Source organism: Oreochromis aureus, linkage group 17, assembly GCF_013358895.1.
Source record: "Oreochromis aureus strain Israel breed Guangdong linkage group 17, ZZ_aureus, whole genome shotgun sequence".
Taxonomy (NCBI): domain Eukaryota; kingdom Metazoa; phylum Chordata; class Actinopteri; order Cichliformes; family Cichlidae; genus Oreochromis; species Oreochromis aureus.
In genome coordinates this window covers 30298596-30325317 of record NC_052958.1, presented here as the reverse complement: position 1 = coordinate 30325317, position 26722 = coordinate 30298596, and the positions used below count along the sequence as shown (strand labels likewise).

At 36.6% G+C, this 26722-nt stretch overlaps 2 protein-coding genes across 3 annotated transcripts; both read right to left on the bottom strand.

Moving 5' to 3' along the window:
• Positions 1-916: 916 nt before the first annotated feature.
• On the bottom strand, positions 917-11595 carry LOC116334343 (complement factor H-related protein 3-like). Its single transcript, XM_031757748.2, has 7 exons — positions 11432-11595; positions 8189-8383; positions 7894-8070; positions 5910-6095; positions 5291-5473; positions 3347-3526; positions 917-1235 (listed from the first exon to the last, which is right to left on the bottom strand). Exons 1-7 carry the CDS (start codon positions 11499-11501, stop codon positions 1042-1044), a joined length of 1185 nt encoding a protein of 394 aa, XP_031613608.2. The 5' UTR covers positions 11502-11595; the 3' UTR covers positions 917-1041.
• A 1538-nt stretch (positions 11596-13133) lies between these two features.
• LOC116334351 (coagulation factor XIII B chain-like) lies at positions 13134-25217 on the bottom strand. Of its 2 annotated transcripts, XM_039601482.1 has the most exons (17): positions 25076-25217; positions 24757-24951; positions 24378-24483; positions 24148-24224; positions 23836-24027; positions 22969-23151; positions 22630-22824; positions 22324-22503; positions 21621-21788; positions 18895-19062; positions 17965-18162; positions 17683-17868; positions 17117-17278; positions 16623-16808; positions 16013-16195; positions 14866-15045; positions 13134-13452 (listed from the first exon to the last, which is right to left on the bottom strand). In XM_039601482.1, the coding sequence occupies exons 1-17, from the start codon at positions 25143-25145 to the stop codon at positions 13259-13261; spliced, it is 2823 nt and encodes a 940-aa protein (XP_039457416.1). In that variant the 5' UTR covers positions 25146-25217; the 3' UTR covers positions 13134-13258. The 2 variants fall into 2 exon arrangements, with proteins under 2 accessions (XP_039457416.1, XP_039457417.1); XM_039601483.1 differs by lacking the exon at positions 21621-21788.
• Positions 25218-26722: the final 1505 nt, after the last annotated feature.

Genomic DNA, 26722 nt, shown 5'->3' with positions numbered 1-26722 from the left:
GACTTTGAATTGGAAAATGATTTGCACTGTTTAGATTCTATTTGGTGCCATTTGGCAAGGTTTTGATGTGGGTCTAGTGGTATTTCCGTAGTTAAGGACAAATTTTATGTAACTGAATATGTTAATTGTTTAATAATTTATTATTGTTTAATAAAACATATATTAAACCCACAAATAAATGCAAAGTGGAGGCTAAACATAACGAGAACGTCTGTCTCTAACAGTTTTTTTTTCTCGGCTCTTTTAGTTATTATCGGTGTCATGACTTTCATTTCAAGCAGACTGTGCTGTTAATAAAACGTTGATCATAAAATGACACAATGTCTCATCTCGGTGGAGTGTGTGAGGAATAAAGAGCATGAGATACTACACAAACAGCTTGTACTGACATGGATGCTCTTAAAGTGAAGTACTATTTATTAGCCATCTCATGATAACTTTTGTTGGGTATGCCACCTGTAGGGGCACTATTTTTTGCAAACACTTATATGGGTTGTGTTTGACTATAGGAAAAAATCCTTGTTTGGACCAGAAAACATGTTAACTCAAAATTCTTGAAATGAATATAACTGAATTTTATTTTACAGCACCAAATAATAGCAGATAAAAACTTGTAGAGGAAAGTACATGTCAGGTGGATTAAAAAGAAAAAAGATTCTACCCAGAGAGAAGTTACAGAAACTCCAGAACGATCAATAGGTTTTTATGACTGAACAAACATCAGCCAAGTCATGTTTTTGTACAGATCATTTGATAACTCTTTAAATCAGATCATTAGTATTCAAAATTCACCTTTATTAAATCATAAAGTTATCAGGCTAAGCCAAGTGAGGCATATAGGTTCTGAATTTTTGTTAGAAGATTTATGCAAGATAGATTTCACTCAGAAAACACGTGGAGAAAGCAGAAAGCAGACTCAGTCAGCATTTATTAGCTTTTATTGAAATGACCACAAACAGCACTGCTCTAATTCTTTATTCTGGTCTTCAATTATTGACACATTGGTGTACTCGTGTTTATCTAGTCTTGTACACAAAAGCATTACTGGCAAGTCGGCAAATGTATCACACCATGTTCACACTTCGGACGCATTCCCACTGCCCCAACATGTCTGTGTCCTCTGGTACACGCAAACTCGATTAGATCATTATGTTCTGAATACAGTTTATCATCTCTTGAATATCTGAACTGAATATTATGTCTGTTCATGTCGTCTCTATTCACAGTGCAGGGTCCTGTAAGACATAAAAGATAAACAGTCTTTTAATGTTAGTACAATACATGAATGTACAGAATATTGTGTTCTGTAAAGGACTCTGTGGCTACAAATAAAATTTATTTTCTCCTGCCTAATTCTAAATTGTGGTCAAACGCTGGAATGGTGCACAGATGATCTACTGTTGCTGTTGCTCTTGTGGGGAGATTACATTCACTGTTAATTTTATGTAATATTTCTGTGACTATTTTACATGCTGAAGTCCTTTCCATCCCAGCCTGACTATTCTCAGCCTCACTACAGTACTAGACACTTTAATACCCACCCGTCCAATGTACATTTTTCAGATGTTTCAATTTGAATTTTCCAGATTGTCTTATTTTATTTAATTCACTTTTATGGTTATATGCATATATGTTCTCTCTTTTTGCACAGTCGAGGAGCGTGTCAGGATACATTTCACTGCGTGGTGTGCTCGTATAACTGTGCGTTGTTAAGGTTCAAAAATATAGGGAAGGAAACACAGGAGGAATGCAAGTAACCACACTGGTCCAAAGGGTAAAGACGATGATTTTAATGAAATGACACGCGTGGGAGAATGAGCGGACTCCGTAAGCAGACAGCCCCACAATCTCATCCTCCTAACATCAAAATACAGTTTTATATGCATCAGAGTATATTTAGTGACGCCCCCTCATTGCGTCATCACATACATCAGCTTCAAAACCACAAATGTTCTATTTGACAACTTAAGGCACAATTAAAAGTACACTGGCTTCCATCTTCTCCCGGTGGTTTCCGTAAGCCAGCTCAGCTCTCGCATCGTGCATCTACTGCTTCATCAGTCAACTCTCACCTACACCCTAACAGTGTGTGTGTGTGTGTGTGTGTGCGTACACGCGTGCGGGGCGCGTGCATGCTATGTACTGCGTCGTGTCATGACCTCTCACTATTTGTCTGTCTGTGCGTGCAGAGTTTGCATCTGCTTTTCTGAACCTTAGTTGACCTTAAACTGAACTTTCCCCTATCAGTGATTCCTATAGATGTACTCTACTGAATTAATGTTTTGATCAAAAGCCTCTACTAAAAGCTTAAATCAAAGATAAATGCATACTAACTCTTTGGCTCTTTCTGCTTTCGGTTTCGCTTCTGCAAAACATGCTCTGCAGACGCGTTTCGTTTCCTGTCTCATTTTAGCACAGAGAGTATTTTCCTGTCTCTGCCCTCTACACAGAGATCATAAAAGCATTAATAATATTTAAATTATAGATTCAACAGAACCATTTAAAATGGTTCTTCTTTGGACCTGTAATAAAGGCTATAACCATATATTTGAACATCTGAATGCATCTAAATGCAACCTCACTATTAATACTGAAATGTTAATGATGATTATAAAAATAGCAGCAACTAATAGCAGGACAATATTTCTATTCCTGACAGCGTGTGACAAGGGCTCTGTACTATAATTCAACTTCATCATGTCTGTTTTATAACATCACCTGAAGTTAACAGGAAAAAAAATTAAAGAACGTCTTACTGGAGCTCATCATGGAAAAACATAAAAAATGTTTTTCAGTAAACTTCAGACCCTACTATCCACACATTGAGAAATGATTTTGCACCTGTTGATTTCTTATGTCAAACACAACATGAAAAAATCTATCAAATATGATACACTGATGCCTAGTGTATCATATTTGATAGATACAGCTTTTGTGAGCTTTTGATCTACAACATTAAGTTCTCAAAAGTCTTAGTTTTTTTGACAAAGTTCCAGAATTCATTTTAACAGTAAAGGGTTCTGGACTTTTTGTCAAAAATGAATGTTTCTGTCTGTTTTTTAAATGTTTGCTGTGTACACCACCACAGTGGATTTTAAACTGAACAGTCAAGATGTTTATCTAAGGGCTTCAACAAAGTAATGGATTAGCTGTTTGTGAATAACATATTTAATTTCATATTTTATACATAGTTTCTCATCTTGAGAGGCTCACAAGCAGTCGTGTATATTTGTGTAAATATGGGTCACACCTCTGGAATTAAATAAAATTAAAAAACAGAAACTGACTTTTTACGTTTCTCTTCACAGAATGTAACATGAAAAATACAAAGAAAACTTTAACTTACGGAGGCATCTAATCTCTCCAGTCCATTCACCGTCTTTACAAGTTTTGAATGGTCCACCCTCCATGACGTAGTATGGCTGACAGATATATTCAACCCTTTCATTATGTTGGTACTGGTATTTGGTACTTGTTTTAGTGTCTCCATCTGAAAGATGCGGTGGCTTCCCACAACCCTGGGCAGCTGCAAAAGTGTGAACAATAGAGAAAAAAAAAGTTTAGGCAACATTTAGTCACAATAATTTTTTTAGTCACATTTTTATGTTCATATACCGTCACATATCATTTTACATTTCAGATGAAGTATTCATCATGCAGTCTGAGTCTTGCAGATCAGCCTTTAAGACTGATTTGTCATCCTATATATGTAGTTCTATTATGCTTAGAAAGCGGTTAGCACTCATTGTAAGTAATGATAAACTGTGTTGTACTGGTATCAAACTCATGTTGCTGTTGAAATGATCTGCTTCTTTGATAAATTCATCTACTGCCCTCTCCCACATCTTACAAATCCTATCCTTTTAATTGTTTTAATTATTTTATTATGAAAAAAATTTTTTTTTTACGTTCAAACTCTTTTGTGGTTCGTGTGTGCTCATCGGGTTCTCACATTTCCTCTGACATGTCCAAAGCATGTTGTATTTCCCTGTTCCTCCATGTAACCCATGTTAACTGGTGATGAAATGCGTGATGTCTGTGGCAATGATAGAGGGCCACTTAAAAACACTGAAATCGTGGAAAAGCAAACCTGACATTAAATCTCTCAAAGTGTGACTTTGGGCAGACTGCAATAGTGTATCTAGGAAAACTAGTGGGTGGTGTAGGAATGTTTAGCTTATTTTTAGAGTTTAGAAATGTGTTAAGATAGAATGTAGAATTATTGTAAAGACACTGACACTGCCCTGAATGTAATAAAGGCCTCAGTGTGTCATGAAGTGAGAAGTAGATTTCTAGGATACCCTTCCCCCAGTTGAACTGTGAAAGTAAGACAAAGAGGAGTGAATGCTGAGTGGAAATTCCCCAGAGGATACCTGGGTTGGGGTCTCAACAGTTGTAACTTGATAACTGTGGTCTGGAAGGGAGATGGGTTCTTATGACCTCTAGGGAGTCACGTACATAGAGACACACACCCACAGTGTTTTAACTGATATACTCCCACACCTATATGTACACTCACTCACGTGCACACACATACACACAGGTATGCGCACACAGTCACTCACGAGCACTCACATAGACACGCGGGAACGCGCACATGTAGGCATTCACGTGCTCGCACACACACAAGTAAAGGTATGTAAACATAGCACTTAGTTTTATGGCACCTCGTAGAGGGTTTAGAAGGGGGGTCACTTATACAAAAATGCATGTAACAGACAGAGGAGTTGAGATCTGCAGAGAAAGTCCGGGGTTCTGTACATCTCCCTTCTAGAAGGTGTAATCAATAAGTGTGTATTAATAGAAGTGTTGTTAATTGACTACTGAGTCCCGGTGTTCTTTCTGGAGGCCTGACGAATACACGAACCGGGGTGAAACTGCTTTTTGCAACAGTGGTGAACAAGTAAAACCCATCCACTTAAAAACTGAAGTCATTGTGATGTTCTCAGAGCTGCAGTGCAGTTTGGGGATGGGGGGTTATTACAGAGGTTTCTATATAAACTAATTCTTCTTGTTTGTATTAATATTATTATTATTTAATGATATAACTGCAAACTAACCCTGAAGTCTACATTGTGGTGTGTTCAGGTATAATCTTAAATGCACCACATTTCAAACAGTTTTGAGCTACTGTCTGTGTTAGTGAAAACAACTTTTCAACGTCACACTTAACCAACTTCTCAGATTTAATAAACTTCTTAAACTGGTTCCAGCGTCCCTCCACTGGCTCTTTGTTTATTTAGAACAGATTTAAAAACTTTGTGAGTAACAAAAGAGAAATGTAACTCACGGCGGCATCTCATCTCTCCAACCCAATCACCATCGACACAGGTTTTGAACGGCCCACCCTCCATGCCGTAGTCTGTGTCACACACATATTCGACCTTGTCATTGTGTCTGTACGGGTATCTAGTCACTGTTTTGGTCCGTCCATGTGAAAGAGGTGGTGGTGGCCTCCTACAATCCTTGGCAGCTAAAAATTGTGGGCAATAACAGAGGAAAAATCAACATTAGATACTATTTTGTCACAATAATCACATTTTCACTCTGATCTGCTGTCATGCATCATTTTTCATTTGAAGTGAAATATTTGTCATATACCCTGCACATCACTCTACTTTACCTTAACACTGTGTGGCCATCTATGACAAAGAATTAACTAGAAACAATGTTCACACAAACTAATTAGCACAAGAGCAGATCAGGCAGAGGACATCTTACTGATAACCTGAAATGTGTTTTTCCTTCAAAACTAAAGGTTGAAATCCTGTTAATTGTTAATTTGGGGTTTAAAGTGGGTGTAACTTACAGTCATTCACACGACACCCCAAGAAATACCAAAAACAGCAATAGCAATCTTTTTCCATCCTTTGATAAACAGTAAGACCAAAAGAGGACAAGTGTTGTACCTTCACATGTGGGAAGAGGATTGCTCCACCGTCCATTTTCCAAACACTCAAGCGTTGCATTCCCTTTGATGATGTGATTACTGTCTTCACAAGCAAATGTTAGATGTTGTCCTTTTCTTATTTGATCATCTGTTACATCTGTGGTGATTGTTAGACCTGCTGGTGTTTCAGGGACTCCACATTTCTCTGTTTTGAAAAAGAGAATCTGTTTTACTGTGAGGTTTACATTATAAACATGAAACAAAATCAGATTCATAGTAATAAGCCATTTTCTTACTCCATTTTCAAACTAAGCAAGTTTTTCTTTAAATATTTATTATTAGTAGGCATTCAGTTTCTCATTGCTGTAATGAAGATGTAATCAATGTCCATTCTTTTAGATAAGATAAGATAACTCTTTATTGTCATTGCACAGTCATATATAGTACAATGAAATTGGAAAACTGTCCTATGTCGGCACAACATATAACACAACACGATACGACACATCACAACGCAACACAGTAACTTAACTTAGTAATAAAAAATGAAGAATAAGTATATGTGTATTGCACACTGTTATTATTGCACATTAAATATTATTGCATCTTGTTATAAATATAAATATTATTACTGTTATTGTTTTTACCGTATAACAGTATATTTATGGACAGTTAAAGATTGTGTCTTTGGTACAATGTTGCATATATTATTTCCATTGTTTTGTCCCTCAAAGCAGGACTACAGTCTTTCTCTACCCTTAACGAATGGTGGGGAAAGAAAGATGAATAAAGATGAAATCTGTCAGCCGGCAGAATGACAGCCAGCAGTGTTTTTAACTTTTAAAACTCCAGTTTTAAAGCTTATTCACAGCAATATTTTATTTTCTTGTACGTACGTATACACTGAATGTTGAGCTTCTTCCATTTCTCAGCTGTGCATTTAATCGTGGCTTCTCCTTCTATCATGTAGTTAAGCACTGATAAGTTACTTTAGTAGTAACTCAATAGTCAAAAACGTATTTTTTCCTTGTATTTATGATTCGAGCTCTAGTGCTGTGTAAACGTGTATATAAACAGAATGCAATGATTTAAAAATTTCATAAACCCAGATTTTTTCACAATAAAACATAAAACATTTGTCTTAGATATCCTATATAACCTTCCTTTAAGACAGCTTTGTCAAACAAACTGCCAATTCTGATTCAAACAGCCCACTGAACGACTGATATCAGTTATGATCTCCCCTATTGATATATGTCCTTCGGTTATGCTCAGAAAGTGGTTAGCACTCATTGTAACTAATGATAAACTGTGTTGGACAGGTATCAAATTTATGTTTGAGATTTCTAATTAATTCCCTCCTCACAGTCCTGCCAAACGTTGTAAAGGAAACGTTGCTGCTGCAATTATCTGCTTTATTTGTTTATTCATCTACTGCCATCTCCCACATCTAACTCATTCAAATCCCATTTGTCTAATTCTTCTTATTTTTATTATGAATAATAATTCCTAATGATGTGGTTTTTTTTCAAGGGCAGCTAGTAAAAGCTGCTTGATGTTGTTTTCTACGGTGCCCTTGTGCTCAAACATCGAATAAATAGTCCCTACCTTGCAACAGTTAGCTTGATCAAGAAAAGCAGTAGATCACAAATGAATGCGAACAATCACATTTATCCTGGACATTCTTACCTCTACCTCATTAGAGCCATGCAGGCCATCTTCCCTAAAGATTCGAGTGAAACTTCCTTCAGAACCTCTCTTGCATTTATACTGGACACTATTATCTTTCTTTTATTCCCACTAAATTTTTACAATAATATTGTGAGTAGAATGGGTCTAATACGGTGCACTTAATACAACATACATCATTCATTTATTGACAGACAAGTTTTGAAAAGATGTGCAGCTATTCACGAGATTTTTTAAATCATGTTTTTGCAAATTCATGAAATGAAAGAAATAAAACCAGAATTGGAAGAACAACAAGCTACACCTCATAATACCTTGACAAAGTGGATTTGGTTTCCATCCATCTCTGGTGCATGTGGCCCAGGCAGCTCCATCTGTACTCCTGTAGTCTGATCCACATCTGTAAGTGACAGTGTCGCCCAGTCTTTGTTGTTGCCCAGAATCACCCCAGTGATCCAAATACAGAGCTTGTGGATGGCTACATGTAACCTCTAGAAAGAGATATAGACCAACTAATAGGGGCAGATCGTCTTCATGTACAAATGAACTGCCGCAATGCCAGTATCAATAACCTTAAAATATGTGTATAAAGCAGATGCAGTTTTATACCTTCACACACTGGTCTGATAGTCCAGTCTCCGTCATTTTTGCAAGTAGTCTCAGTCGAGGTGGTCTGAGTGTTTAGAATCCAGTAACCCTCCCCACATGTAACTCTTATCTTCTCACCGGGAGAAAACAAACTTCTATAAGCAGGTTCATATGTGGTTCCTCTGAGTGGTGGAAGTGTAAGTTGACATTTTATTTCTGAAATTGTTGGAATATGAGGCATTTTGACCATTAGTATGTTATAATAAACCATGGCAATTTGTTAACTGAGATTTAAAGGGCAATTGTGAATGTGACAGGAACAAACACGCACACACAATATCAACAAATTCCCCTCTTGCCTTTACGGTCGTCTACTATAGGCCTGGTTAGGCCAGGCCTGGTACTATAGGCCTGAGTACCTGCGCACTATCTTAGCTGTTCCTAGGACTGCGCTCTTCTGGACAGAGCTCTCAGATGTTGTTCCTTGGATATGCTTGAGCCACTCAGCCAGCTGTGGGGTCACTGCACTGAGCACTCCGATTACCACTGGGACCACTGTTACCTTCACCCTCCACATGTTCTTGAGCTCTTCTCTGAGACCTCAGTACTTCTCCATCTACTTGTGTTCTTTCTTCTTGATGTTGCGGTCATTCAGTATAGCTCCATCTATTACTACAGCCGTCTTCCTCTGTTTGTCCACTGCTACTATATCTGGTTAGTTAGGCATCAATAGTTTGTCTGTCTGTATCTGGAGGTCCCAGAAGCAGCTGGTTTATTTGTGCTGCCAGATGCTCATGGAGTGCTGTCAGCTTCTTCAGCCAGTAGGTGTGACTCATGCTGAGGCCTGGTGAAGTCCAACTCTTCATTCTGGAGACCCTCTCTTGGATGTCTGCCTCTGTAATGGTTACTGGACCCTGTTCAGGGAGGTTGCTGTGGTCCTGTTTTTAGATCCACTAGCCACTGAGCATTGCTGTTATGGGTTACGTCCTTCTCCCATATGCTCTTCCAGTACTGCTTTCTATCTCTTGGATAGAATTCTTCAAGCGGCTGGCCAACACTGTGAACTTGGCAGTTTCCAAGGCCTCCTGTCTGCCACAAGAAAGATGATCACATCACATGCCTGAAACATCCAGGGTGTGTTGCTCCTCCTGTTGCCCACCTGGAGACAGTGTTTACACTGCAATCTGCCTTTCATGGCTTTTTGGCCAGCATCTGTGACATTCAGTAGTCGCCTCATTGTTTGACACACAAAACAAAACAAAACAAAACAAAAAGCAGCAACCACACTACACACTCTAAACACATTAAATATTCAAAAAACTGTCAAAATTGCTGTTCTCTCATTCACTGTTCTTTCTTTTGGTGTCCATCCCACAATTTTACTCTTTTACTTAGCAACCAAATGTGATGTGTTTTTGTTAATGGGTGATATAGTGGATTTTTTCACTATTAGGAAAGGGGGAATCATGTTTTTTTTCTTACTGTCCTTAGAAAACCCTTCCTTTGGTAAACTTATCAACAATATTTATGAAAAAGCATGGCAAAAATAATTTATTATAACTCTGGTTTTACTTGGCCTATCAACACATTTTAAAAATTGGTATGTAGTTTAAAGACCTCACTTTTGGCACAGGGTGAAATAAACACTCAGCAATTGTAGGTCTTGCTGCTATATCATCTTAAATCAGTCATGTGATTTAGACGCACCAGCATGTCTGGCAACTAGTGTGTTAATAACACTACTACTACTAATACTATGAGTCTGTGGTGGCCTCAGCCATCTTTTATGGTGTGGTCTGCTGGGGCGGCAGCATCTCTGCCGGGGACAGGAAGAGACTGAACAGGCTGATCCGCAGGGCCAGCTCTGTTCTAGGATGCCCTCTGGACCCAGTGGAGGTGGTGAGTGACAGGAGAATGGCGGCTAAGCTGTCATCCCTGTTGGACAACATCTCCCACCCCATGCATGAGACTGTGACAGCACTGAGCAGCTCCTTCAGTGGGAGACTGCGGCACCCACGGTGTGGGACGGAGAGATTTCGCAGGTCTTTCCTCCCCACTGCTGTCAGACTCCACAACAAAGACTTTAACTGATCAAACACACACATCCACAAATGTGCAATAACACTAATGTGCAATAATCTTTTCTGGCATCGTTGTATTTTTACTCAGTTGTATATAGCATTTGTATTCTATTTTTATCTTATTGTATATTTTATTCTACTGTATATAGTATTTTATTTTATTCTATTCTGTACAGTTGTGTACTGTATTTATTCTTATTTTATTTTATTCTAATTTTTGCTTCATAACTTTTGCACTGTCCACTTCCTGCTGTGACAAAACAAATTTCCCACGTGTGGGACTAATAAAGGTTATCTTATCTTATCTTAATAATAATAATACATTTTATTTAAAAATAGCGCCTTTCAGAGCACCCAGGGACACTGTACAACAAATACACAATATACACATTGATAAAAAGCCAATCTGTTATCACTGAGCTGAACCCTTCTTCAGAGGACACGGGTGAAATCTGGCAATTGTTAGCTTGTTATTGTGTATTTGTTGTACAGTGTCCTTGGGTGCTCTGAATAAATAAAATGTATTCTTCTTCTTCTTCTTCTTCTTCTTCTTATTATTATTAACACACTAGTTGCCAGACATGCTGGTGCGTATTTCCACACAGACAGTGCATAGATCCTGAGAGGCCACATCACAGACTGGAAACAACCGGACAGAAACAAAGACACCGGTGGGCCTCAGAGACAAGAACAGGACAGGAATCCGGTAACGACAGAGTTAGCGGTGAGTAGCGGCAGCGTTCACTCAACCGGAAGATGTTAAATGACTAAAATCCTTCCAGGTTTTCATGAGTTTGGCTTCCAGCCTTTTTCTCCATGGAGGTCGGCGTCTACATGAAAGTTTTAGGTGGTTCTATTAAATAACGTGAATCACCACTTTTAAATTATTATAAATATTAAATATAAACAATAAAAATAAGAACCTATGTGAGCTGTACGATGTGATGACGTCTTTCATTTTGCATAAAACTATTCTTAAACAAATGCCATTTCTGACACGACTCCAAAAAGGATTCGTGTCTCCTCCCTGGAGAGCTGAGTGAATGTGCAAAGCACTGCACTAAAATAAAGGAACAACGATGAAATTTGGGGTTAAAAAATGCAAAATGCATAACTAATTCCACAGGGTGCATTGTCTTCTGCTAATGGTCATAGACAGAAACTAGTAATCAGACTTTCTTACCGTTCTGCTGTAAAGATGCATTTGGATTCAGCCACAGGAGAAAAAGCCAAGAAAGGTCAAAAAGTCTCATTATTCAAATCAGGGATTGCTGTGTTCAGGAAATACTGCCTAAGAAGTGATTCACCTCCACTTACACAGACTGAACTCTTTTACCACATGAAAGTGCATGCTGTGAAACTCAGGGACACTGGCATTTAACCCTTTCACCTCACTCACAAACACAAACAAACACACACACACACACACACACACACACACACACACACACACACAGTGTATTGTTAAAATCAATTATTCAGATTTATTTGTGTTTGCAATTGTTGGTTATAAATATAAGTATACTAAAATATTTAATATTTATATCGCTAAGTATTAAACAAAGATATAGCACACTGTTGGCACACACACAGTTATTCTGCAATTTTTATGTGATTTGTTTACCATTGTCCTTGTCATTCATTTACATGTTTGTTCAGGGAGCTCATGTCACTTCCAGTTAAGAAAAATCTTTAATGGAAAGAGGACAAGGTCATTACATCAATAAATTACCAAAAGAAAAGAGAAAAAAAGACACATCCAAATGTTTATGAAACATTCTGTGCTCTTATTCACAAATGAACTTAAATTCATGATCAGTATATCACAATTTTCAAAGTATAAAACAATGGACCGAGGTGTTGGTACAGTGAGATAAAAAATATGGTTTTAATGAAAGTGAATGAAGTATTTTATACTAATTTGAGCATACTTGTCCTCTCTCATGAAAAAAACAGACACAATGGGAATAAATGATCCTTTCTTATGTTTAGTTTTCTAAAGAATTAATGAGGATAGAGGCAAAGCCTCTGTATAAATTGCAGAATATTTAAGTAAGACTTTGAATTGGAAAACGATTTGCACTGTTTAGATTCTATTTGGTGTTATTTGGCAAGGTTTTGATGTGGGGCTACTGGTATTTCGGTAGTTACGGACAGAGAGGCTGAAAATAAAGAGAACGTCTGTCTTTAAGTTTTCTTTCTTGGCTCTTTTAGTTATTATTGGTGTCATGACTTTCATTTCAAGCATACTGTGCTGTCAATAAAACGCTGGTCATAAAATGACACAATGTCTCATCTCAGTGGAGTGTGTGAGGAATAAAGAGCATGAGACACTACACAAACAGCTTTTAGTGACAAGAATGCTCTTAAAGTGAAGTACTATTTATTAGCCATCTCATGATAACTTTTTTTGTTGGGTCTGCCTATTTTTGCAAACGCTCATATGGGTTGTATTTGACTGTAGGAAAAAATCTTGTTTGGACCTGAAAACTTAACTTAAAATTCCTAAAATTGATTTAATTGAATTTTATTTTACAGCACCAAACAATAACAGATTACTCCTTATATTATAGAGGAAAGTACATGTCAGGTGGATTTTTTTTCTTGTCTGAATGATTCTACATACAATGACCCAGAGAGAAGTTATGGAAACTACAGAACGATCAATAGGTTTTTATGACTGAACAAACATCAGCCAAGTCATGTTTTTATACAGATCATTTGATAACTCTTTAAATCAGATCATCAGTATTCAAAATTAAGTTGCTGGGCAGTTGCTTTATTAAATTATAAAGCCAAGTTCTGTCTATTTGTTCTGTATTTGTGTTAGAGGATTTATGCAAGATTCATTTCACTCAGAAAACACGTAGAAGCAGGAAACAGAATCAGTCAGCATTTATTAGCTTTTATTGAAATGACCACAAACAGCACTGGTCTAACTCTTTAATCTGGTCTTCAATTATTGACACATTAGTGCCCTCATGTTTATCTAGTCTTGTACAAAAAAGCATTACTGGCAAGTCGGTAAATGTATCACACCATGTTCACACTTCTGACGCATTCCCACTGCCCCATCATGTCTGTATCCTCTTTTACACTCAAACCCGATTACATCATTGTGTTCAGAATACAGTTTATCATCTCTTACATGTTTGAACTGAATATTATGTCTGTTCATGTCATCTCTATTCACAGTGCAGGGTCCTGTAAGACATAAAAGATAAACAGTCTTTTAATGTTAGTAAAATACATGGATGTACAGAATATTGTGTTCTGTAAAGGACTCTGTGGCTATGATGTAAAACGTGCCATTCAAATAAAGTTTATTTTGTGGTCAAACGCTGGAATGGTACACAGATGATCTACTGTTGCTGTTGCTCATGTGGTGATTACATTCACTGTTAATTTTGTCTAATTTCCCTGTGATTACTTTGGATGCAGAAGTCATATTTCAATGTAAACCTACTCATTCATTTAACCTACTCATTCTCCAAATAAGTAAACCAGTTTTCATTCACTGACTCCAGCATCCCTTCGCTGGCTGCTTTTGATTTATTCACTAAAACCATCCACAATTGATTCTTCAACTCAAAATAGTAAAATTCACAGATCTGGTCCATTTTCTTACTGTGCAAATTTTGTATAAAGGAAGAAACAACCTACTTCCTGACAGTAGAGAACAGGGAAACAATTATTGGGCAATTAAATTTAAAACATCCCTGTATCCGTACAACACTAAAAAGACTTTATATCTCTGCGTGTGGAGTGAAGCTGTGGAATAGACTAAGTGAAGAACTGAAGCAATGTCCCAGCATAACTCAGTCTAAAAAGTGACTCTCAGTCACTCAGTAACTCAGTCTAAAAATATGGTACAGGGAGGAGGTAGGGCTCTGATCAGGTGCACTCACCCAATTTTTTCACAACAGCAATATGTATATATGTGTGTGGCTAAGCAAATATGTTTGTATAAGTATACTTATCTGTAAATGTGTATATTTTTATAAAATAAAAAAATAATAACAATAAAAATGATAAATAAATAAAGAATTTCTTAGTAGTGCTCAGTAAACTTCAGACTGTACTATCCACACACTGAGGGTAAAGGATATTTCCGAAGAAATGATTTTGTACCTGTTGATTTCTTATGTCAAACACAAAATGCTCCAAAGCGTTTTATCCCCTCGATGCCTAGTCTATCATATTAAATACATACAGCTTTTGGGATTTTTTGATCTACAACATTCAGTTCTCAAAAATCCAGTCTTTCTGACAAAAAGTCCAGGGTTCTGGACTTCTTGTCAGAAATGAATGTTTCTGTCTGTTTTTTAAATGTTTGCTGTGTACACCACCACAGTGGATTTTAAACTGAACAGTCAAGATGTTTATCTAAGGGCTTCAACAAAGTAATGGATTAGCTGTTTGTGACTAACATATTTAATTTCATATTTTATACACAGTTTCTCATCTTGAGAGGCTCACAAACAGTCGTGTATATTTGTGTAAAAATGGGTCACACCTGTGGAATTAAACAAAATTAAAAAACAGAAACCAAAATGACTTTTTACGTTTCTCTTCACAGAATGTAACATGAAAAATATAAAGAAAACCTTTACTTACGGAGGCATCTGATCTCTCCAGTCCAATTACCGTCTTTACAAGTTTTGAATGGTCCCCCCTCCATGACGTAGTATTCCTGACATTTATATTCAACCCTTTCATTATGTTGGTACTGGTATTTAGTACTTGATTTGGTGTCTCCATCTGAAAGAGGTGGTGGCTTCCCACAACCCTGGGCAGCTGCAAAAGTGTGAGCAATAGAGAAAAAAAAGTTTATTATTATTTAGTCACAATAATTTTATGTAGTCACATTTTTATGTATATCATCACACATCGTTTTACATTTCAGATGAAGTATTCGTCATGTAATCCAAGTCTTGCGGATCAGCCTTTAAGACTGCTTTGTCATCATATATATGTAGTTCTGTAATACTCAGGAAGTGGTTAGCACTCATTGTAACTAATGATAAACTGTGTTGTACAGGTATCAAACTCATGTACTATAAAGGAAACATTGCTGTCTTCTTTTCTGATTTATTCATCTACTGCCCGCTCCCACATCTTACAAATCCTATCCTTTTAATTCTTTAAATTATTTATTATGAAAAATAATTTATTTTTTAAGTTCAAACTCTTCTGTGGTTCGGGTGTGTCCATCAGGTTCACATATTTCCTCTGACATGTCCAAAGCATGTTGTATTCCCCTGTAGACAACCACTTAAAAATGCTGAAATCCTGGAAAAAGCAAACCTGACAATAACGGTGTCACTTCGGGCAGACTGCAATAGTGTATCTAGGAAAACTAGTGGGTGGTGAACAAGTAAAACCCATCCACTTAAAAACTGAAGCCATTGTGATGTTCTCAGAGCTGCAGCGCAGTTTGGGGATTGTGGGTTATTAGAGAGGTGTCTATATAAACTAATTCTTCTTGTTTGTATTAATATTATTATTATTTAATGATATAACTGCAAACTAACCCTGAAGTCTACATTGTGGTGTGTTCAGGTATAATCTTAAATGCATCACATTTCAAACAGTTTTGAGCTGCTGTCTGTGTTAGTAAAAACAACTTTTCAACATCAGACTTAACCAACTTCTCAGATTTAATAAACTTCTTAAACTGGTTCCAGCGTCCCTCCACTGGCTGTTTGTTTATTTAGAACAGATTTAAAAACTTTGTGAGTAACAAAAGAGAAATGTAACTCACGGCGGCATCTCATCTCTCCAACCCAATCACCATCGACACAGGTTATGAACGGCCCACCCTCCATGCCGTAGTCTGTGTCACACACATATTCGACCTTGTCATTGTGTCTGTACGGGTATCTAGTCCCTGGTTTGGCCCGTCCATTTGAAAGAGGTGGTGGTGGCCTCCTACAATCCTTGGCAGCTAAAAAATGTGGCCAATAACAGAGGAAAAACCAACATTAGATACTATTTTGTCACAATAATCACATTTTCACTCTGATCCACTCACATGCATCATCTTTCATTTCAAGTGAAATATTTGTCATATACCCTGTGCATAACTCCCCTTTAACACTGTTTGGCCATCTGTGACAAAGAATTAACTAGAAACAATGTTCACACAAACTAATTAGCACGAGAGCAGATCAGGCAGAGGACATCTTACTGATAACCTGAAATGTGTTTTTCCTTCAAAACTAAAGGTTGAAATCCTCTTGTTAATTTCTGGTTTAAAGTGGGTGTAACTTACAGTCATTCACACGACACCCCAAGAAATACCAAAAACAGCAATAGCAATCTTTTTCCATCCTTTGACAAACAGTAAGATCACAAGAAGACAAGTGTTGTACCTTCACATGTGGGAAGAGGATTGCTCCACCGTCCATTTTCCAAACACTCAAGTGTTGCATTCCCTTTGATGATGTGATTACTGTCTTCACAAGCAAATGTTAGATATTGTCCTTTTCTTATTTGATTGTCTGTTACATCTGTGGTGATTGTTAAACCTGCTGGTGTTTCAGGGACTCTACATTTCTCTGTTTTGAAAAAGAGAATCTGTTTTACTGTGAGGTTATATTATAAACATGAAACAAAATCAGATTCAAAGTAATAAGATATTTTCTCACTACATTTTCAAACTAAGCAAGTTTATCTTTAAATATTTATTATTAATAGGCATTCAGTTTCTCATTGCTGTAATGAAGATGTAATCAATGTCCAGTCTTTTAAGTCAGAAAAGAATGTCAGTTCTTTTAAAAGTGATTCAAAGGAATTGTCTAAACCTACAAACTGCACTACATGGGGGTGTTTGTATGAAAACTACATTTGCTTAATGTCTCCTTACCTTCACATTCTGTTGTTTTAGCCCAGTTGCCATGTTGGCACGTTGCAGTGCCAGTAATTCCTGCTCTATTCTTACACTGATATTCGATGGTCTCTCCAGTCATGTATTTCTCTTTCTCTGCTGTGAAGTCCAGAGTCTCATCCATAAGCTGGTCACAGTAGACTGAAAATACATAATAGTATTGCCAATATTATATACATGAAGCTTATAGCTCTGATTTGCTGAAAGTGAAGATAATGGCAGGTGTGCAAACCGAGGTACACGTGCAGACTGTTGTTAGGCAAAACAACAACAACAACAACAACAACAACAACAACCCAAAACAGTATATTTAAGGGCAGTTAAAGATTGTGCCTTTGGTACAATGTTGGGTTATATTATTTCCATTGTTTTGTCCCTCAAAGCAGGACTACAGTCTTTCTCTACCCTTAACCAAGGGTAGAGAAAGAAAGATGAATAAAGATGAAATATGTCAGCAGGCAGAATGACAGCCAGCAGTGTTTTTAACTTTTAAGACTCCAGTTTTAAATCTTATTCACAGCAATAGTTTATTTTGATGTACGTACGTATACACTGAATATTGAGCTCCTCCCATTCCCCAGCTGTGCATTTAATCATGGCTTCTCCTTCTCTTGTGTACTTATCACGACACTGATAAGTTACTTCAGAGCCAGATGGGTATTGCTTCTGATAAAGAGTAGCAATAACAGCATTTTCAACTTTGGGTGGAGGGCTGCAGTTACCCTGATTAGCTGCAAGACATGAACATGTCAAACATGAACACTGTTAATTTACACACTGTAATCTCTTTATGAATATGTGTGAAAATAATGGTTAAGGTGACTCACGTTCACAGATTGCATCAAGTGATCCATTTAAATTCCATTGTCCATCAAGACAAGGTATTTCGTCAATCTTAGCAGAGTATCCTTCATTGCAAACAATCGATATAATTTCTTGGGATTGTCCTTGTCCTTGTCCTTCAGTACTCCCTAGTATCCCTTCCCCATTAGGAATCACAGGAACTTCTCCACATTTTTGTTCCTCTAAGGTGGATATGATTACAAACAATCAGGCAAAATATTACAGATGGATGAAATCCATTTCCATATTTAAAAACTTAATCAGAATAAGTAGTGGAAGAAACTCTGTATCAATGCACTTATTGTAAGATATTACAGAAAGTATTTTCACACTGATTTTCCAATTTTCTTAAAGATGACACCAGATAAAACTTAAATGTTAAAAATGTTTAAAACAGATTCCAAAATATATTTTTTTCTACCTAAACATCTGACAGGGGATTTCTTTAAATCACCCTGCCGTTCTTTGTTCAGCTGAGACACCTGAGTTAGGAAACACACAAACACTGCAGATTTTCTTTAACTCGCGAGGGCAACCATGGAACGCAGGATCTGCGTCTCATGACTGTCTGCGTCCTTTATTTATACAAGATGTTTCTCTCTCTGTGTGTGTGTGTGTGTGTGTGTGCGCGCAAAGATAACAGAGTTATTCTCAGAACTCAGAGCTGAGGTTCCCCTTTTCTAAGTCTGTATCTTCCAAAACAGAAAGAGGAAGCTGTAAGTTGTTTATCACAGAAGAGTTCATGTCAAAAGTTATTAGGTGAAAAGTCACATAGACATGTGCTTAATGATAAAATAAAAAGATACATTTCATATAGCTGATCACATTATACATCTTGACATTGGTATTGAACAAGTCACTGTGTTTGCTTCATGCTAATAACAGAAGATATTTTAATTAGAAACTTTAATTACCAATACAGCTTTCAACTCCAGACCAAACGCCGTCCACACATGTGGCTTCACCCCACCAGCCTTTGGTGAGAAGTTTGTAACCATCCTCACATGTGAAGTAAAGTTTGTCACCGTGTGGCAATACTTTAAGTCTGCGGTCAAAGCTCGTTGTTGGACATCCTGTTATAGCTATCAGAAAGACAGGTATTACATTTAGATATTATCAAAGAGTAGTCAAAATACATTTTTATCTTACTAGTAAGTGTGATTCATAGATAACATTCTTCAACTATCTTGGACTAGGCTTAAATATCCTTAATACTACTGAACAGGCTGTGTAATGTCTGTTATTAAGTGACTAGCAGGGAATCCTGCTGACTTTTGCAATCCTCCATTTGGTGTGGTTTTTGATTGTCTTTACATGAGATGTTTGGATGAAATTTGGATCATGTTCATCCGTTTGATTCATGACTGTCACTACTATTAGACTTCAGACTGTAGCTTTAGATTCTTACCAAAACAGCAAAAACCTCAGCCACAAGTGAGACTGAACTTTCAACGACTGCCGTCTTAATGGATGGGCTTACCCGGGCTTAGGCCTCCAACAAACTAGTGAACTCAGTAGGCATTAACAAACATACTTCTCTTTTGTATTTACCACCCCAATATCAAAAATGTTGAGATGCAGTACAAAAGGTAAATGAAAAGATACTGAAGTGATTTGCAAATGTCATAAACTGAAAAAATGTCCCATTTTAGGAAAAAAAAGAGGTCATTTTAAATTTGATGATAGCGACACATCTGAAAATACTTGGAAAGAGCCATCCTTTCTACTGTGCAGCAAACAAAACAAGAGCTGTTCATTTCAACTGATAGACAGTCCATACGGCAAACCAGAAATCCAATAATAGAATTTTTGATATTAGCCTTTCTTACACGAGGATGTGTAACAGAAAACAATACCTCATGTCTCATTATTCTTATTTTTGTTGTGTATGCTACAGACCAATATAGACTATCCAGTCACTTAAACACTGCAATCAAAACTGTAATTAAAGAAATATTATATAAATAAATATATAAATATTTTATTCAAATGATTACTGTCATGTAGAAAGTGAGAAAGCTAGAGACTGGTGTGTGAACTCCATTCACTCATATCAGCAAGGAGAGAGCTGCATAATGTACTGTAAATTAATTTTTATTTTTTTGAACGACATGTGCTTTCAAGGAGAAATTAAAACAGGCTTTTTCAGCTATGACTCCATCTGTTCTCTGTTTTTTCTACTTTTAATAGAAAATGTTATTTACTGCATCAACTGACCTAATGGTCACTATAATATGTTACTCACATACTGCACCGCCATAAGGAATATATTTATACCTAAAAAATAAATGGTAGAAAAACACATTCATGAATTACAGATGACCTACTTCTTAACAATTTTTCATTAGTTTTTTAAATTTCCTTTTTTAAGAACAATTCTCACTGATGCTTCTGGTGTGAATATTTTATAAACACCAGCAGGAGGTTCACTATAACAAAAACCTCAGACACTGAGTAAAACATCATGCCCATCTGAGTTATCAAGATATGACAATAGCCAAACTGGCCAGTAGGTACCACTTTGGAGATGCATTTCAGATTTTTTTTTTAAAAAATAGGAAAAAAGATGAATGAAGCAAAACTAAAAGCAAAACACAAGGAACACAAACTTAAATAAAACAGGAAGTGAGATATAACAGAAGACATATGAATGACCTAATTACAAGGAAGATGACGCAAAGCATGGAAGACTAAAGGAGGAATTAAACTAATAGAACTGGGAATTAGGAATAGAAGCAAATGTGAAAAACAAAACAAACCAGGATTCAAACGGATACTTTAAATAAACAAAACTTCAAAGTTCAATAATTCAAAATACTGGGTAAATATAATAAATTACTGGGATTTGATGTCTTCTATCTTCTTTTGTGACTAAAATATGAGATTTGTAAATCATTGACTCGTCTTTGTATTGACATTTTATGCAGTGTTCCAACTTTCCATATTTAGGTTTGTAGTTACATATATGTGTGTTAAGCCTGGGTTATACTCCAATGCAGACATGGACAACCGGAGACCCAAAGGCCTAGTTGTTATTCCTGTTATACTTCTTTGATGTCTGCTCGATGTCTGCCACCTGCTGCAATACCATAGAAATTCTTTTTGGATAAGTTAGCGCTGTCAAAGAAAAATCGGTAGGCATGCAGACCTCGGCACGAAACCTCGCTCTAACCATTTGATGATAAAATGTAGGCATTAGGATCCGAGTGAACCCCAAGCAGATTTGTATGTGTGGAAAGTATAACCCTTACTTTATTTTCAGGACAAGAAATCCCAGAAGAAGATGGACAAGGCGATGACATCATTGTCAAGGAAAATGCATGTTACTCTTTGATATATATGAGCTCCACAAAAGAAAAATGTTTGTGAGCTTATCAAGGGATCTAAAGATGTTCTTCAATAGGCTTCTGTAGAACCAGATGCTTTTTTGCAAGTTCTCTGATTTGAGAGAATTCATGTTGACTGAACTTTCATATCAGATTCACTTTTCAGTCCTGGAAGCAATGCTCACCTTTTATATACAGTTTATACATTTGTCTTTGGTCATCAGTTCTTTACAACATTTATGTTTGTCATGAAAAACAAGAGCCCACAAATAAATAAATAAATGTATCCTTTTAAGTTTATTGCATTTTCTTACCTGTACATACATTAGACCCATGCCAGCCATCTTCTCTACAGGTTAGAGTGAAACTTCCTTTATAACCTCTCCTGCAGTTATACTGGACACGATCATTGTACCTGTATTCAGCCTGAATTTTTCCAGTAATATCTGCATTATTAAAATGTTGCCTCCTGCATTTTATCTCTGAAAAGAACAAAAACACATTTATTAAGCTTCTGCATTTAGTTTGATTCAGATAATTTTGTCATGTAAAACATTCAGATACTTTCATATATTCATTTAAATAAAAGCAGCAGCTCCCCAGTGTAAATGTGATTCCATTTAACAGTTCTGTATTTCATATTTGAATATGTTCAGTCAAAGGACAAGAAAAATGTTCAGCTGTGGTAGACATGTTTCTTGAAGACTGTACAGAAAATAATATGTAATGAATATTTGTACACTCTTTTGGTTAGTGTTTGGTTAGTACACAAATATATAAGAAATGCAAATGAATGTCATTGCCATTTTCTCTCATACAAACTGTCACACAGAGTCTCTAATATTTATATTGCTGGCTCATATGTTTTTACCTTATGATTGAATGATCCTTTGAGGCTTCTATTTGACCAAAGATATTCTGCAATTCTCTCCTGTTTTCTCAAATGTGGACTAATATTAAAGAAATTAAAAAGATCATGTCAGAAGTAGAAGGAAAGCAAACTAAACTTCACCATACCTTGACAAAGTGGATTCGGTTCCCATCCATCTCTGGTGCATGTGGCCTGAGTGACGCCATCTTTCCTCTTGTATCCTGATCTACATGTGTACCTGACAGTATCACCCAATTTCTTTGAGTCCCAACGCCAAGATTCCCTGGGGGACAAAAGTCCATCATGTGGACGGCTGCATGCAACCTCTGGAAAGAAAGAAAGACTTGATAGTTTTCATAAAATTGGTCATCATCCTCATGGCTGATTGAACTACATCAAAGCAAAGAACAGTGAGCTTAGAATATGTGTCTAAAGCTTTTGTAGTTTTATACCTTGACAAACTGGTCTGACAGTCCACTCTCCATCCTTTTTGCAAGTAGTCTCCACTGAGAGTGTGCGAGTTCCCACAATCCAGTATCTCTCCCCACATGTAACTCTTATTGTTTCACCAGGTGAAAACCTATTTCTATAAGCAGGTTCATATGTGGTTCCTCGGAGTGGTGGCAGTGTCAGCTCACATTTTACTTCTGCATATGTTAGAAAATGAAGCACATGAGTTAGTGTGTTGTACCAAGACAGACAAATACCATGACATCCAAACATCCAGCTCCAGTTCTCACTAGTCAGTGGCATTTAATGTATAAACTGTATGTAATTCTGTTTATGTTTACCTTCACATTCAGGTGTGGGGGTCCACTCTGCTCTGTCTCCGTTTTTTGTGCACCTTGAAGGTAATTCTTGAACACGTTTATATTGAGGATTGCATTCATAGTTTAAGATTTCACGTTCATTGTACTCTTTGATATCTCCAAGTACAAAACCATTTTCAATTCTCGGTGGTTCACATTTTACAACTGTTGAAGGATAAAGTCAGAGTCAGGAATAAAACTACAACAACTGCTCATAGAAAGGTACATAAAAGGTAACTGCTGATTAACCTGTTGTGAAAGGAAGCTTTTTTGATAAAGTAGAAAAGTGAAAGTGATCATTTTACTGAAAAACAAGCAAAGCAGCTGCAATGTTTTTCTCATTAATTACAATTGTAGGCCAGTTTTATGATATTATTCGTGTTTTTTGTTTTCGTTGGAAGCTGATGTTTTTGGACCTCCTATGTCCATAGCTGTGGTACCTTTATTTTAACAAAATATTCCCCCAAACTATCTCATACTTCAGTACAAAAATTGCTTTTTTTTTTTTGCCCTAAATGTATTCTGTTTTTATATTCTATTCTTGTACCTTTAGTACAAATAAACTAATTTTGTATGCAAGTGATAATTATTTAATTATTTAGATAATAAATAATAAATAAAATACAGCATTTTACATGGCACAGAGTGTGACACATTTAACACCATTTTATAACTAAAATGGTGTTAAACTATTACGAAACTAATTGTTTCATAATAGCTCAAAATTGAATATACAATATAGAGTTGCTCCTCTATTCTCTTTCAGGGGGTTGGTGATTGTTTGGGTGTTACTACCTAATTACTCGAGAACAAAGTAATAGTAACAATAGTAAGCCAGCTTCACTTTACCTTCGCATTTTGGATTGCCGGCCTCCAAACCTTTCCAGTCTCCATTTTCATCACAATAAATTTCTCTTGCCCCTTTCAGAATGTAATTGCTGGACTTGCAGCTAAATTGAACTACATTGCCGTAGGTAGCTTCTTCTGCATCTCCCATCACATTCACAGTATCGGGAACATTAATTGACGGACACTGCTGAGCTGGAGTGAAAAACATTAGGAAAAAACCCTCAAAGTCATGACAAAAACATAAACACAGGTTGTTATTTCTTTCTACGTGTATATTACTGATTGCATAATTTCATTTATATCAGCTCCTACCTTCACAGACGGGAATAACACCATCCCAGCCTTCTGCCATACAACGTCGGAAGTTTGTCCGACTGACCATTTGAAATCTGAATCAGGTTTATAATAGAGAATTCATGGAGATGACTAAAAGAAAAGCCAAATGTACAGATAATATGCACAGAGCATGCATAACTATGCAGATTAAGACACACAAAACAAATAAAACCACAAGGAAAATGTGATTAAAATTATTATGATACCCTTTGTGGCAGGTGTATACAACTTCTGAGCCAAAGACAAAATCGTCCCCCTTTCTAAGTTGAAAATCAGCAAACTGGGCATCGCCAGGATGACCACATGATCTCGCTTAAAGCAAATAAGACAAAATGTGGGTATAAGTACCACAAAGAAAAGTGGAATTTGCTGTACATTTCATAAAAGTACACTACATATTGTTCAGCATTGCAGTCTGTGATATGAATTTTCGAGCAATAACTCAAACAAGCTAATGATGTTTACCCTGCTTTGGTAAGGCAAGCTCGAGTAAGCAAAACATATGCAAATACAGCAAGACATATATGCAAGTGTTAACTGGTTATACTGGAAAAAGATGATATTCATAAGTGAATGTTAACTTACGTTGACAATTAGTGCCTCTGTGTTGCCATTTTCCCTCTACACAGATCAGCTTGAAAAAGCCACTGTAGCCCACATTGCAGCCCACTCTCACTTGTCTCCCACCAGGGTAACTGGCCTGCATACCACTTATGTCAAAATTGCCATCGTAGAGATGGTACTTTTTAAAATCTTCAAGGGTACACGCTCCTGGATTATCTGGATAGCAGTAAATAAAAATCAATATACATGATTTTGTGTTTATTTCAATATCAAAATATTGTGTAATTAAAATGAGAAAATCAAAAAGACCATAGAAATCACCCAAAGTACTGGGTCTTACCTTGGCTTTTCACAAAGGTCAGTGTATGCATCCACAAAAGTAGGATACAGCTTTTGGTTAATACATGCATTTTATCTTCACTAGCCTCATTCACCAAACAGAACTAAAGACTGGAGACTCAAAGACTGTTATACACTAGAGGAGCTTGGATTTCACAGGGGGGGAAAAGAGATTGCTCAATGATTTACAAAAGGCTGTCCCTGCCTCCAAATATGATCTTAGGCTCTCTGGGAAAAAAACAAAAAAACAAACACTTAAAACACACACACACACACACCCGCACACACAGGAAGTGATTACATATAGCTACTTTCATGACACAATTGATCTTTAAAATCTTCATCACCATTTTTAATGGAATTTATTTGCAGCAAAATAATTTTATGGCCTTGCGTGGTTACCATGTTTACCGTACAGTGACAAACCAAAGAACAAACAAACTTTTACGGGAATTTTCACTTTCTTTTGCTTTCCTGTTAATCATTTGCGTGAATCAATAAGGCAAACAAAGTATGTTGCATCTTGGCAAGACAAATACAAAGTGAACTGTATTTTTCCCTTTAAAAGCAGATCAAATGCATATTTTTTTACTCACTAAACTGTGAACCGAACCTAATTTTTGTGTGCACATGAATACAATTGTTGTAACTATGAAAAAAAAATACACGCACACAAAAACTGGCTTTGTATGGGAGGAGAGAACTGCCAAAAAACCTGGCAAAAGAAAAAAAAAGGCAGCCTGACTTTGTTTTGCAAACTACTGAAACAAAATGTTGCTGTTGAGCAATATTGGATTTGCCCTCATTTCTCTATATAGCTTCATGTTACTCACTTTTGAACATACATTACATGTGCCACTCTACAAATCCATTTCTTGGACCATACAGTACGGCTTTGTTATGATTTTCAATGAGCAAGTGGCATCTGTGAGTCAGAAAGTAAACAAACACATTATACAGTATGTATTTTTCACCAGCAGACTAACTATTATACCTTAGTATGGGAATTTTAACATTTCGGTCTGACATTTTGCATAAAGCTTAATTTACTCCAACACTGTGAAACTATTTCTACTGACTGAGAATCACGAGTACTGTTTGCTATGCAAACTACCTCCCTGCCCCACTGCTGACGAAGCAGAAAGAGCGAGAGCAATGTGGAGTGATGGTCAAATGATTAAACCTTTTAAAGAATCAAGTTGTACGAAGCAGATATTGTGTGTTCTCACATCAACTATTATTATCTTCCAATGTGAAGAATATGATGATGAAATGTTAACTTGTTCATTCTCCAGGTTTCTATCAGACTGAAAAAGGCTGTGATGTGGAATATAATCAGCTGGAGGTCATAAAGAAAACATTCTTGTTTTTAAAATGTAATATGGCATAACATTTACAAGAAAGTTTTACAACTAACTATTATTGAAAAACATTCCTCACAAATCAATTGACGTAGGTGTGCAAAGGGTACCTTCAGCAACCATTACCCCATATCGCAATAGCACATTGTGCAAGTTTAGCATGTTAAAAGACTGACTGATCTTTAGATAAACAGTTGCTTTAATCCAGCTGCAAACAGGCTGATTTGGCTAGATGAACTTCTGGATCATCAAATGGAACAAGAAATACCTAGATTTCACACCTGCAG

Excerpts from the sequence above, each read along its gene's own strand:
- LOC116334343 (XM_031757748.2), bottom strand. The coding sequence starts at position 11,501 with ATGAGACTTTTTGACCTTTCTTGGCTTTTTCTCCTGTGGCTGAATCCA. Across the intron at positions 8,071-8,188 it reads TATCAGACCAGTGTGTGAAG|AGGTTACATGTAGCCATCCA; the intron begins GTATAAAACTGC and ends ATCTCTTTCTAG. Across the intron at positions 1,236-3,346 it reads TGGAGAGATTAGATGCCTCC|GACCCTGCACTGTGAATAGA; the intron begins GTAAGTTAAAGT and ends TATGTCTTACAG.
- LOC116334351 (XM_039601482.1), bottom strand. The coding sequence starts at position 25,145 with ATGCATGTATTAACCAAAAGCTGTATCCTACTTTTGTGGATGCATACA. Across the intron at positions 16,196-16,622 it reads TCCTCTTCCCACATGTGAAG|CTGCCAAGGATTGTAGGAGG; the intron begins GTACAACACTTG and ends CACATTTTTTAG. Across the intron at positions 13,453-14,865 it reads TGGAGAGATCAGATGCCTCC|GACCCTGCACTGTGAATAGA; the intron begins GTAAGTAAAGGT and ends TATGTCTTACAG.